The sequence below is a fragment of the Anser anser genome, assembly GCF_964211835.1.
Source record: "Anser anser genome assembly, chromosome: 6".
Classification (NCBI taxonomy): Eukaryota; Metazoa; Chordata; class Aves; order Anseriformes; family Anatidae; genus Anser; species Anser anser.
In genome coordinates this window covers 8,657,146-8,672,151 of record NC_139726.1, presented here as the reverse complement: position 1 = coordinate 8,672,151, position 15,006 = coordinate 8,657,146, and the positions used below count along the sequence as shown (strand labels likewise).

Below are 15,006 nucleotides of genomic sequence, written 5' to 3'. Positions count from 1 at the left end.
TGACGAGCAGAAAGCAGATTTTTGTCTTTACTTTAACTGTCACAGGTTTTCTCAGCTCTGGTCATACAACCTGCCAGTGCCATACAAATCAGGCACAAAGCCTCTCTCCAGAGCACACAAACTGACCCGCTCGGATTTGTGACATCTTTGTTTCCTAGCATCAAATCAGAAAAGTCAAAGGCTTAAAAACAGTGATTACAAACCACAGACATACCAGATTTAGGAGGGTATCTAAAACCAGATTTTTAGTATATAAGGGTTTATATCCCAAGACACTGCCTGAAGTAAAACTCAGGTAAACAAGCCCCTTCAGCAGCCATCTCAGAGCACACAAGACCTCTCTTTGGAAGAGCCTCTTTCTTTCAAAACTAAAGCAATTAATCTTAACATTTTTAATATTAACCTCTAAGATGGTCCCTTTCTTCTCCCTTTTACAACTCCCTGACATCTCACACCTTAACACCGAAAGCAAATAAAAACCTCAAGACAATTTTGTAGGCTTCTGGCACAACCTTGTCTAGGTAAACTTGTGACGACACATTTATCACAGATTTACAGAGTACATCCCACAAATTAATTGAAATAACTTACTGAAAGGAACTAGCGACCATAGCTACTCAGCATTCATCTATCAGCAACATTAAAAATAAATTTGACCTCCTTATGATGAAATGCGATGATTTGTCTTGCAAACAACTCAGTTCAGTGGGAGCTAGGCCATAAATTAAACAGCCTACGTCTGAAACTTTCAGTCTGAAATCAGAACAGGTATTTAAGAGCTTTACAAAGCAGCAGCCATTTTAGAACAAATTAAATTGTATGAAAGGACTGTGTTATTGTATACGCTATATTTCACATATATGTAATTACAGTACAAAAATACTGTACGATAGTTCTGTAATCAAACATTCCAGCAAACAGAAACCTCAGGAGCTTTTTCTACTGTAGCACTGCATTGCTGTCTTTTTTATTAAATTACATAAAAGCTTCTTACTGACCACTTTCTTTTCCACCATGGAAGCACTTAGCTAACTAGAATTTAAGAGAACCAGAAAAGAGAACATTTCTCAAAACCTCACTTATGGAGAATTTTTTCCTTCCCTTTTAAAAAACAAAACAAAACAAAAAAAGTTTCCCCTCTTGTTCCTCTTTCTTCTCAACAGCATTTAGAGATGTCAATTGTCTGGAATGTAGAAACAAATAGGTTCTCAAGATCACCAATATCACTCTCAATCTATTTAGAAACTCTCTCTCAAAAAAAAAAAAAAACCTCTTATCCATGTTTACTGAATTTTTATTTTAGATGGTATTAGGAACAATGCTGAAATTGTATAATTATATAATTTTGAGCTATGAAGCCTAAAATTTTATGCATAGGTTACATAAAACATACAGTGGACTTCTGACATCCAGTCTGGGAGTCAAATACCCAATTTATAGTGAAGTACTATGCCTAACATAATCTGTGCAGCGCTCAGGATCAATGAATATTTAATCATTATATGCAAAATGAAACCACTTCAGCATGAACCACTGAAAAAACCCTGCTCCAGAACATACTAGAGGGTGGTGCTTATCTGGGAAATGAGAGTCAGGTTCAAATCCCAACAGCAGAAGAGCATCCTTGGCAATCTGACATTTCACGTACATGTCCTACAATCTTTGTGCTACCACAATTAAAGCTTACCACAACAGAGCATGAAGAAAATAAATAAATAAATAAACTCTTCATAAAATTGTAGAGTATGAAACTTAATATTCAAATTAAATGTTAATTGTATCTTACACACCTAGCATTCCACCTATGGACAGAACAGCACTTAAAGCAACTTTGAACCAAATTGATCTTGCAGTTTCCAGGGAAGGGCAAGATACTGGGCCTATGAAAAGGTGATGAGGGTGAATGATCATAGAAACTATCAATAGAAGAAAAGAGGAGTCATCTGAATGTTAATCAAAAGCTCCTGCTATTTCCTCCTGACAAATGGGTGGAGTAAGGACTGAGAAACCTCAGAAGAAATTCATTAAAATTAATTATGGAAGTTATTTGCATCTTCTGGGACAGAGGATGTTCAAAGATTCAGGACTGTCTGATCTTTTCTTGAATTCTTCAACATAACCGTTATCATTGTTATTATTATTATTTCTATTATTACTACTACCCAAAGTACATGATGAGTTAAAGATCTGACATTGCCAAAATAACAAAGCAGATGCAGTAGCAGACAGAAAGACATAAAAGTTAATGCAATTAAAAAGATTAGACCGACCTTCACAACTCGACTGAGTGACTCCCCATATTTGTTAATTCAGACCTTTTAGGACTACAACCTTTAGTAAACCATATATATGTAATCTTAACCACTGAAAACATTTCATTTTTAAAAGTGAAAATCCAAGGACTAATAACAGACAAACCAAGGTGATCACCACTATTACGGCACTTGACCTTTTGCAATAAATTATTTTAGTAATTAAATAAAAATCAATATTAAGCTCAAAAACAGATCCTAGATTTCCCGATTCCCATTTTTTACCCCAGAGATACAATTTGTGAAAATTCTTCTAAATATTTAACTCAGCTGTTCCTGAGTTTTGTGTCCCTGCTTGTCACTGCAATCTTCAATATCAATCTGAATTAGTTTGACGTACAGAAAGCCCTGGTAGGCTTTCAGAATTCCCCTGTCTTGGTTCAGCTAGGAGTTAGACTTTCAGCAGTTCCTACAGGGCAGATTGGATTTAGTTTGGATTTTTGAGAAGAATAAAGGGAAAGACCTATGCTGCAAAAGGTTTTCCCCCTCAGTGCCAGATCACATATAAGTGCACAGGGGAGGCTGCCTACAGATGATCATGTCAAAGCTTTCCTCCCTTTCTTCTGTTTGCTATCCTTATCTCAACCCCCCATTTCTCAACCATTTTTTCTTCTTTATTCTGTACACAGAGAGTACGTTGTCTGCATCCCCTCTCAAAAATCCACCTTAAGTGTGATACCCTCTCACACAATCCAAAGCACAAGCTTTGGTGATGGTGAACCTCTGCGATGCTCCCACTGAAGTGTGTGGGTCTCAATAAGAAATGTGCCTTTGCAGACACATCAGTGACAGGAGTCAAAGAGGCAGCGTTAGCTGGCTTATCCCCACAAGGACAGGAAGGGGCCTACGAGGGAAACGTCATGAAAACGAGAAGGGCATGAAAACAGTTCACCATTTCACTGACTACCGCAGAATAAGCCTTCTCCCCCAATATGATCAGAGTTATAGTTCACAGCTCAGGAAGAAAAAAAAAAAAAAAGAAGTAGAGAGAAATGAAGAGGTATTGGAGACTCTGAAAGACTTGTAGAACTAGCTGTTCACTGAAGGGGATGTATGCCAAAAGAAGTAGGCACAGGACAGTAAGGAAAGGATTTCAGTTTGCGATGGCCACTGCCCTCAACTCACACCATGGCTGGAGAGAAATCACAGCCTCTCTCTATTTTAAACAGGGGCCATCCCAAAAGCTTTGCATTGGTGCCATGTAGCCAACCCAGCCCTGACACTTCCATCCAGACAACAGATTACATTACAACACTACCAGTGCATTTCAACTCTCCCTTCTAATTTCCAGTAAACCGCAGTAGTCTGCTTCTGCAAGAACAAAAAGCTATCAGCATAGGCAAGCACAAGCGAGTGCACACTGAGAATATTTTTTTTTTTTAATAATTTGTGTATAAGAATGAGCTCTGAATTGATTCTAATTTCTCAGGAAAAGAAAGCAGAAGAAAAGCATATGTATTATGTTTTCAATGCAGGACAGAATTTGACTGTGACAGTCAAACTACATAAGGAAAAGGGATGTGTTGAGAAAGATGTTAAAAACAGTCATTTCATAGAGGTACATCTTCAATTTATTTTCTATACCCAAGACACAAAAGGACCCATGGAAAAAAAATAAAGAAAAAAAAACAGAACACAGTTAGAAACACAAATTTCTACTTTCTATTAAAAAATTACAGACAATATACTCAATTCAGAGAAAAAAAAAAAGAATAATGCCTCAGCTACTGTAACAAAGAAATCATTCATACTCTGTTTTCCTTCTCTGTAAAGACAAGCGTTTCCTTTATTACATTAAAATGGAGACATAATATGGATAGAATAAAGATTTTCTCAGAAAATATAATGAACCTTTTGATCTTGCTGTCATAGGAAATCTTGAGGCAAGTGGTAATTAGACTGAGCAAAGATTTGACAGTGCAAAGTTAGATTTACAGTGAAAGCATAACCTCGAGTAAAATGGCAGAAGTCCTATCAGTTTTAATATGGCTAGTGTATAAATAATAATAATTTCAGGATCAGAATGAAACAGTATTTCCCAGAAACAGGGGGGGGAAGAAGGGAGGGGTGAATTTCTGGTAGAACAGACCAGTACCTACATACCTTCATGCTGTCTGTAAATTGAGAAAAAAAAAAATTAACCTTCACAATCCTAATAAAACCTTTTAAAACCCTGCACATATCTTTTAAATATTTATCTTATGCAAAGGCCATCATTCCAAAGACAAGACTATCCATCTCTGGAACAGCTCATCCTTCTGTCACTACTGTGCTGTGAAGTGAGGCAGGTCATACAGGACACCCACTAGCGCTGTCACCATCCTCCACCCGACCATGAATAAATACAGCAAGACTGTGCCTAGGGGAAATAGGGCCAAACCTACTGCTTTCCCTTCTTACAGCTGTCACTCATTTGCATTGGAGAACTGGTGATGTGATTTTGAAGGCAACCAATATACACCAATATAATATACTTTATGTATATATTTTATATTACTTATTACACATGTATATAATACCAGGTTACATGTTTATAATATATCTATAATAATCAAATAAAGTATTTGTTCACTGGTAGCTTTTATAGTACCAGCTGTTCATGCAAGACAATCAAGAAATTTCACATATCTAGAACTAAGCTATGTTTACCTTTCACTAAAGGTGAAAGGTTTTCACTAAAAACAACTTTTAAGTTTGAGGTATCCTGACAAAAGCTACAAATACTTCTGTAGGTTTATGACATGACTAGCTTCTAACAAATGACTAATTAGGTAATCATCAGACTTTCAGAAGAAATAGGAAAACGCTTGCCCAGAAGTCCTTTGGTAGTCTGTTCACAGGGAGCTGAAATACTCATAAAAAAATGGAGAGCAACACTTTATCAGACGTGTTACACCTCATGTCACAGACAACCTATTCTTAGTAAGAGAACAGAATCACAGAATCATTCAGGTTGGAAAAGACCTCTCAGATCATCTAGTCCAGCCAAGTACTAAAGTCCACCACTAAACCATGCTACTAAATTCTACATCTACACGTTTCCTGAAGACCTCCAGGGATGGTGACTCAACCAATTCCTGGGCAGCCTATTCCAACACTGCCCGACCCTTTCAGTAAAGAAATTTCTCCTAATATCTAACCTTGAAAAGAAGCTGCACTACTCAGCAGAAAACCCTACAAGGAGTACATTCAGAAGACTGAGCTGTATGACCGGCACATTTCTAGCTATACACAGACTGATGCAATTCACAAATGCTGAATTGTTTACTGGTATTCTTCTTTGCACAGCCTGCTATTCTACTCCCTAAACCCAACTGCCTAAGTAGCAGTGCATCTTGCTCATTAGTGCTCCTCAGATCTGTCACATCTATTATCTCAATTTAGGCTGCAAGGCTTTTATGACAAGGTTTGGTTTTGCAGGTGTCTCTACAAGATGCTGCCCTTTACAGGTGCTATAAAAAGTGTTAGCTAATAACTGAATTTTCTTCTGCCTTCCAAGCTTCTTAGTGTTATACATTTCCCATAAAATCATCTTTCAAGAAAAAAAAAAAAACACACAAAAAAAAAAGAAAATGCAGTTTCTCCATACTTCTACTTTTTTTTTTTTTTTTGGAACACCCAGATTGTGCAGGTGTCTACTGGTTCGGATGCAACCATTACCCGGTTGCAGCATTACAGCACTACATATGCAGTCAGCCCACCTGTTCTCCAGGAGACAGTCCATCTTTGCTCTCAGATCATTAGAAAACAAAGATTTCCCTCCAACTGCTTTGTGTGATGGGAAAAGTAAGATAATTAACAAAAATAACTTTTAGTAACAGTCATTTCGTCTGAACTCATGCTATGACCAACATCCTACTGCATCAACACGTAAATGAGATGGCTGATCTGAGCCTACAGAATCCAAAATCTCTACAGTGCAAGGCCACACGTAACACACACGAATTTCTGAATTAAGAATTTAATCACAGCACTAACCGTTTTACCTTAGCCATTTAATCAACTTGTTTCATTCTGTCAGAAAAGACTATTATCTCCCCAGCAAAATACTACTTAAAGATTCCCACCATAAAGAGTAAGCCTGAAAAACAAATAACCTCTGGGAGAATCGCCCACCATGAAACACATCACTAATCCTGAATCTGAACAGGATACTCACCTAAGGGTTTTCCGCACTTATCCCTGCCACATTAAATATGATGGAGTGAGGCTGTCACTGCAGTAGTTTTCAATAGGCAGGTGCACAGCATGTCTTATTATGCTTTAAGGAACAGATTCAAGCTTCTCACAATGACTTAAGAGCTATAAGGGCTGACCTCTTTCAACTCTTTCACCTATTTGCACTAACACAGCGCTTATCCTTCAGTTCTACGCGGCTAACAAGGATTTCCACCAGTAGCATTTTGGGTACTTACACCTGAAAACAAAAATGTGGAAGAAAGGCTTTTCTGAAGAGAAAACCTAACAAAAGCTAAAGGTAAGGAAGGAAGTCTATACGCAGGTTTGAATTAGATGTTATGCTTGCTTCCAGGAAGAAAAGAAGTGGGACTCAATTTGTTTGCTGAAACATAGTGTCTTGGTATTTCCATGAACAGTGACTGCCTGAAGATTTCAGCGTTCATGACATTGTGCTTAATTTCCATTTGATGAGATGACACTACAGTTTAATTGAGAAATCTAAATTATTAACTTTTAAGCTGTTGGAAAAAGATAATTCCTGCAGACCTTTCTTGTTTCAGTGTATGATAATATACAGGACTCTTCCTAGAATTTTTCACTTCTTCACATAACTTTGTAATTAAAAAAATGCCGGTCTGACTTAGTCAAGCTCAGTCTTATCCCAGCAACAGGCAAGAGTGAGCCTGTAGATGATGAATATTTCGGTCTAGGTTTATTGCTACAGAAAACAAAGTAACACTTAAAATCCCTGGAGCTGTGCTGCTGTGAAATCAATGCAAGTAAGGAAGCTATATCTATCCCCCAAACATATTAAGAGAGTTGCAAAATAAAAGAAATCCCAGTCTCAAATATTTTATCCTTTGGGTGTAATTTGCACTTATTTCTGTGTGGATACACTTGCATGAGAATCAGGCTGCTCTGATTTCATGATCCCTCACCAACTACTGAGTAAGGGGTTGGCTTCATACTACCTCCCTGTGGGCAAGTGACATTTCCTGCAAAGCAACTTGGAATTACTTCACAGTCATTTAAAGATTTAACACCTTTCCTGGAAATACTGCTTACCTTGGCAGGTACAGCAGGGAGCAGGGCAGAGCCAGTGAGCATTTTGACGTTATTCCGCTTACTCTTTGGTTTGTTTTAGCACCCCTGCTTCATTGGGTGTAATGTCTGTGAAAAGGTTTAGCTTTTCAGGAAGAAAGCCCCTTCCTTTAATAACATCTAAGGATTCCAAAATTCTGTGGCTTTTTTTGATTTCTACTGCTTTTTATTTATTTATTTATTTATTTATTTATTTTATGTTTGGTCTAAACTACACCATCCCACTCTCCAGACAGCATTTTGGAGCAGGGAAAAATATGGAGTGGCAATACAGCAACTGAAATTTGTTTGTTACAGTAATTCATATCAAACAGCTTGACCCAAGTTTCCTGATTATTTTTGCCATTAGAGCACAATCACATTTTTGGGGGCATTAAGGTCTAAATGCTGGCATTAGACACTGAAAATTAGGTGTATGTTAAGTACAGTCATTGATCATTTTAAAGGTATTTTGGTACCAAAGGAATTGTAGGTCTAGACGGTGTTGTAAATTATTATTATTGAACAATGCCATGATTCCTTTTCGTATACATGCCATGATTCCTTTTCTTATATTGGCTTCAACCTTTTTGCCATTATTTTTTTGCCTTTATTATTTTATGCCACCCAACAAAGAAATTACTATGTATCGAAGCTAGGTTAAGAGGTGGTTCCCTTCCAGCAACATGCATTTAATCTCTATAGAGCTTTGTTCGATAGAAACTCAAGTGTGCATGTTCTTTATAAAATTGTAATAATAACCAGCACTTTCCAAGAACCTCAAGTTAAAAGAGTCTGTCAATTACCGTGTATACTTTAAAATATAGCTTTCTACTTAAATGTTGCTTTAAAGGAGCTTTGTTAAAAAAATAATAATAATAATTTTCACGCGGTTTTGAGCACATGCATAAAAGAAGTACATAGTGTTCACACACAAAAAAAAAGAAAAAAAGCGAACATAACAACATACAATTGCCATTTTGAGTATTGCAATTGAGTATTACTCTTGTTTGCATTCAGTCCTGGGGAAAAAAAAAAAAACCAAAAAAAACTAGCACAGAACAAACTATGCTTTGCAGGATTGACAGTAATTCAGTATATGTGGGCTTTATCAAAGAAGGTTAAGAAGTCCAAGATTTTTCATCCCACTTCTTGAAGCATATTCACTCTGAGTATCTGCATGATTAACTGCATGGCTTCAGATTGAAGACCTTGGCACACCTCTGAGCCATCATGAGATGAAATAGCAAAAGAGCGTTCAGCACAAATTCTTATTTTAATTCAAATTAATTAGCCATTACGCTGAGTTAAGCACACAACTATAAAAGTTAGTCTAGACATACCTCAAACATTTGTGGATTACTCTTGGTAATCAATTAAGTCCAATTAAAACAGACCAACAGTGTAGACATACCCTTTAGGATTTAATACACATATTATATAAATTATATCAGCAGATTTTTTTATTATTAAACTATCCTTGAGCTACCGAAGAGCTTTGGATAAAGTCATTCTACTGCTTTGATCAAAAGTTTTTCAGCCCTGGCATGTATTTCTTTTAGGGTTTGGCATTGCAAGGTAGTCATCAACATAACATGCAAAAAGTATAAAGACAAATCACAAGGTTCATGTCAGGCTTCACATGCTAATCAATATTCCTGATGGGGAGGAGTGTCCTACAATAATTATAATACAAGAAAAGGAATGAAGAAATCTGAGTTTACTTCCCAGGAATACTCCTTTCCCCTGTGATGCTAGGAAAAGCCTCTGAACTTAAACACTAGAGAAGAAAGATCAGAAGAGACACCAAGAAATCATTTGTTCCACTCCCTCAAATTCCTTCTTCCCATGACCTCTTCCTCCTGCAATTCCTCCTGCCCTGCTTAGAACCAGCTACACCTAAAGTACTCCTGGTAGATACGTGTCTAATCTTACCTCTGTTCCTTCAGCCATGCTTTGTTTCACATCAGAGAGCAACCTCAGAGCACACAAGATAAGAGTCCTGAACAGTGACACCAAACTAAAAGATTTTCTCCCAGAGGGCACCCAATGCACTTCAGCAGCAGTTTTCTCCCTGTCTCTGAGATAAGACTATAGGTTGGTCTGAAATAAAACATCCCAGATAGCAAACCAGGTAGCACCAGCTGACTCACTCTGAAAACCTGCCCTTACAGGACCACACTACTAGCTAACTCAGACAGCCTAAACCTGTAATCTCTTGCCATCCCAAGCCTGGAAATAAAGAGTTTATAATTTTCTTCTCTTCAATTACCATTTTGATTTCTTCAGTGCTGCACCTTTATCTCCTCACAATAGACCAGGAACAGTGATTCTGCTTCTCATTGATAAAACACCCAAATATCTATGGAGTAAAATGTTCTATCTAGATGATGCATATCTTTATTGAGGTCATTAGTCCTCTGGCCCCGGAAATAAAATACTCCTGCTCAAACAAAGCAGCTCTTTTTGCACTTATGCAAAGGAAGGAACCAGGAGGTAATGGCAGTTCACGTAAACTTTTTTCCACAAAATTATTTTTTTGTAATTACAAATATGAATTATAGTATCCAAGTGCTCTTAAAAGAGCAAAGACTTTAATAGCTTATGGTACACAATGACAACAAACTGAGATTTACATCTTGCTCCCTTCTTCTTTTAAGAGAAAATTTTAGTTTACATACACAGATTAAAGGCTGGCTTATCTCCAGACTCAGGTATGACAGTCAGTCACAACATGACTTCTGCTTATGTTACAGTTCTAACCTACCCATAACTGTCGGTAGCTGTCAAGCAATCTTGGTTTCCGATACAAAATCAAATCATTTGATAGTAATATATGTAATATGTTTATTAATAAATCAGTCTCATTGCAGGTTAACACATAAACGTAGCCAGTTTGCTCCCATTTTAAATAAAAGCATCTTTTAATCCATTCTCTAGTTGTGTTAAAACACAATAAAGGCAGGAAAATTGCAGAAAACTATACTCTCTTAGTGCAATTGGTATATCATAACCAAATGCAAAGCCAGAAATTTGTACTTAGGGCTGACAGCTCATCCATTTCAGCAGAACTCATGCCACTGAGATGGTCTTTTTCCATTTCACAGCTGTGTTAAAATAAGACAAAATGCCATTCTTAACTCTCAGTTTCTTCCTGTTGTCATTTCATACCACAGCTTTAATTTTATTTAAACATTCTCCTCTGTTGCGATTACATCTCTCAATTTGTTACAATACAAATTACAAAGATACGTGCCAGCTTTTACCCTTATCAGCATAGTTTTCTAACTGCGTCTTGATTAATTGCTCATTAGAATAGATGAAACAACAGAACTTACATTTTGAGAGTGCCTTTTGTTTGCATTATGGGAGGAAATCTAAATCCCCATAGAGACTTGCTCTTTTGCCATTATCATAATTACATGTTTTCTAACTAAACTATCTTAACAGCACATTCATGCTGCTGTGGTAAAGGATCTGTCAGGATTTTCATCATCAATTCTGCAGTCAAGCAATCGCCTGACTTGAGCCACTAAGAGAAAACATTTCTCTCGTGAAACTCAGTACACAAGCATAAAAGAAATCTCTCCAAACGTATAAAATCTGCATTGTGGATAATAAGAAAATAGAGACACAAAGAAACATCTATAATGGACTTCAACATGTCAGGAAAAGACAAAACATGTACTACAAAAATGCAATCCTTATCTATTGATAGAATAAACAATTGGAATTAACTAAATTACAAAGCATCATATTTTCAGCCTAAACTCTATTTAGAAAACTCTGGTACTATAATAAAATTTAGCTTTAAATATAAAGAATAAATAACAGCCGCAGTAAGACATGGGGCTCTAGGCATATACCATAATGAAGAACCACCTCAGTTCTGAAAACTGTTTTGGCCAGGGATTTGGTGAGGACACAAGCTGCGGCCAGTGAGAGGACAAACCTCTGTCCCGGGGCAGAAAACTGAATCTGACAGAGCAGAAGCTGATGCTCCACACTGTCCCAACAGTGCACAAGGCGCCTCCGCTCTATCCAGAACAACGGTCTCTTCTCGGCAGCTCAAGAAGTTACTTGTGTCATCATGACTGTGAGGCATTTTGTGAAAGAATACTGTATGTCTTAGTCAAGGCCTTGGAGCCAATATTTCCACACTAAGAACGCATCTTAAGACTGGTTCCCCTTCGGGGCTGATCCATGCGAGTAGTTCATTGTCTCTTCATATCCAAGAGGACCATGATTTTTCTGTGTGTTGCCAGCAGGTAAGGTGACGAGATCATGAACCTGCCTAAAAACCATGACACAGAATAGTCTGATAACTCCTTGCAATCCCATTTCAACAGACCGTAGTTTCTGTCACTGAAACAAAAACTGACCTTGCAGTCTAACAGTTTTGTAATCCTCATTCCCAGGTCTTTCTTTGGAGACCTCATTCACCTGCCTGCAGCTGCAGGGTTCAAAAAGGTCATGAAGGCAGGAAACTATACATGGAGTCATCCTCTCCTATGGGACTGGCAACTTTCTTGCTCCATATACTTGACTTCAAGAAGGCATGAAATATCTGTCCCATCTAACCTTAGGTTCAACAAGGCTTATATTAGAGGCTTTTCTTCTTCACCTTTCACATCGGTGGAGGCACCAAATGTCTTCTTTTCTAGTTGTCAAACAAGCTGAATTTTGACAAACCTCTGGGTAGTCTGGATCCATAAATCTCAATCTTCTATTCAATGGAAACCGAATCCAAACAGCTATAGCAAGAGGAAGGCAAATGGTAATGTGCATTCTCCACTCAAAAGAAAGCCTGAGAAGAAACATGTGGCATCTTTCTTTTCTTTTTTTTCCCCCCGTCTGCTTTTCCACTCTCTCAGACACTTTAGAGTTGTGGGCTTGGTGCGGTTTGATTTACAGTTGCTATGTCTTATCCAGCGAAGCTATTTTTTTTCCCTCCCTTTCCCTCACACAAGCAGAAAGTTTATCTCTTTGCCTGGATCTCTTTGTACATCCTGTGTGTCTTTCCATATTCTGTACCCAACATTTACTCTTCTGCTTTGCAGATACCATGAACACACTGCCTCTTTCAGGCAGATACTCCAGGTGATGGATTTGCTACCAGCAGTGTCTCTCAGGCCAGGAGCACAAAAGACTTCTGAGGGCTCAGCTCGAGCTTGCAACAAATTGAGTGGCAAATTTTACATTGTGAGTGAAAAAGAATAAATATAAAATTGTTACATTCTTATCAGTATTGCTCAGATCTGAGATCCATGATCTTGAGTTCGAATGCAATTTTTATTCTTCCACCTCCAAATAACCTCCACAGAGAGATTTCACTCTTACACAGGATTTGTCAGATGCCTAGGCAACTCTAAAAGTCATACATCAGGGAGAAGAAATAGAGACCAATATTAATAAGCTGCTCTGGGGAAACGAAATAATTAGGTCTCTTTGGTTAACCTGATTCATCTTCTTTCACTTTGTGCTGATCTCCTGTCGTTTACATACCTATTTAAAGAGCAAGTTGCTTAATTGCATTTAGTTTCCAGATGAACCTATTGCATCACCTTCAATATGCATGGCAATCAACAACAACACACACTTGTTTTCTGCAGAGCCATTCAGCCTTTTTTCCAGCGTGTTTCCTGTTTGCAATCAGATTTGTAGCACAGGATATGAGAACAATTTGTTTTCTGATGCTCATTGGTTTCTGCTCACAACAGAAAAATTAAGGAAAGGCACAAGGAACAGAGCTCACTCGTCTATCTCAACTTCTGTCAGATAAAACCTGATCTGAGGTTAACCTTGGAATTGGTAACTTGAATGGAACAGTTATTCAGCTGTCAGCTCAAGGTAAACAGGAAGAAAAAGAACCAACAGGAGGTAGGCTAGATATCTCAGAAAGAACTAGACGTGAGATGACTTTAACTATCGATATGTCACAATGTAATTTCAATTAAACAGATACCAGTATTTACAAGATTTCATGACAATATGTCAGTCACTGCCAAAGCATTCACAGATTGAGAAAGAACCGAATAGAAATTCAAAAAAAATAATAATAACAGCAAAGAATCTCTACCTTCAATAACATCTCACATTTTCTTTAAAGTGTTATAATTAATTGGAGTGTAGACTCTTCAAAGAGTAAATGCATAACTCCCATTAGCGCTAATGGAAGTTAGACACACTCATCAAAGGGAGAATATACTTCTATCTTTATGAAAGTAACCAGTGTGTCACAAAGCTGTATTTTTCTTAAGTTATCACTCTCATGCTATGCAAGCTGAGTACAAAGGTTTGCATTCATTTAAATTCAGATTATGCACTTAGAAAAGATTCTTCCTTCACTGGAAGGACTGAATGCAGGAAATCAGCTTGCTATTATGTTAAAAACATACATTGCAAAATGCAATAAAAGTAATTACCATTATAATTAAAGGTTGTCACTGCAAGTGGTTTAAAAAAGATATTGAAAAGAACTTTTCACTGCTGTTCTGGTGAAGATGTAAATAGATTATTCTTGTCTGTGGTCCTTTATTTAATACTCTCTCAAGGAATAATTAAGATTTTGTCCAAAAGCAAACCGCTTTTTTATATCTAAATTACCTAAATAAAATATACAGATGGTCACATCTTTATTAAGAATTAATGGCTTTTATAAACTGAAAAATATGTTCATATTTGCTTTTTTTTTTTTCAATTATTCGGTAAATATTTTGATACGCCAGTAAGCTTTATTCTTTCTTGGGGAGTGGGGAAGAGGGAGGCTGTGAACAACTCAAGGAAAGCACAAGATGACTGACAGATGCCCATCTTTTCTTTCTGACACTATTTGTTCATTAAGACTAACTACCCCCAAAAAGACCAGAGCCTGGAGCAGCACAAGTTGTGTGAAAACACAACAAAACAAAAACTTCCTGAAAAGACATGCAACAAATCTTTGCCTGACACATCAAACCAGTTTCCGTATGCTCAGCACCGTTCACTACTAGCTAGTACTGTCAAAATTAGGCCATTAGGAATTTTCTCAGCAGCAATTTCCCTATTCTCTAGAAGACGAAATGCTTTTCCTCAGTCCCAAGCTCTACACACTTGTCTAAACCTCATTGACTGCAACAGTTAGGAAACTCCCAAACAAAGAACTGCCTAAAATCTTTTTACAAAGAAAGAATATATGCTATTTTGCAAAGTCGTATTTTTAAATTGCCCAGCACTCCTAAAAATCAAGTTTTATGTTATTATAATATTTGTTAACAAATATTTGGGTATTTTTTTTTTGGTTTGCTTCGTTTTTTATATTCAACAAATGAAACAAACTGTTAATTCAGGAGAGGACTAACATCACTAGAAATACCCCTGACTCACAAGCCTTTTTGAAATTAATTCAAAAGGAATATCTATATATCCTGACTTCCTTGAAATTGAAATATCCTTG

General features: G+C 37.2%; 1 protein-coding gene across 12 annotated transcripts in view; it reads right to left on the bottom strand.

Annotated features, from left to right (window-relative positions):
- The window catches only part of DPP10 (dipeptidyl peptidase like 10), a 486,012-nt gene that overhangs the window by 177,600 nt on the left and 293,406 nt on the right, over positions 1-15,006 (bottom strand). Inside the window, exon 1 of one of the 12 annotated variants that reach the window (XM_083841931.1) lies at positions 1,791-4,327. The exons of the other annotated variants lie outside the window; for them this stretch is intronic. Coding sequence (XP_083698057.1) covers positions 1,791-1,911 — 121 coding nt within the window. The 5' untranslated portion in view covers positions 1,912-4,327. Of the gene's footprint in view, positions 1-1,790; positions 4,328-15,006 lie in introns of those variants that run through there. 12 annotated transcript variants of the gene reach the window in all.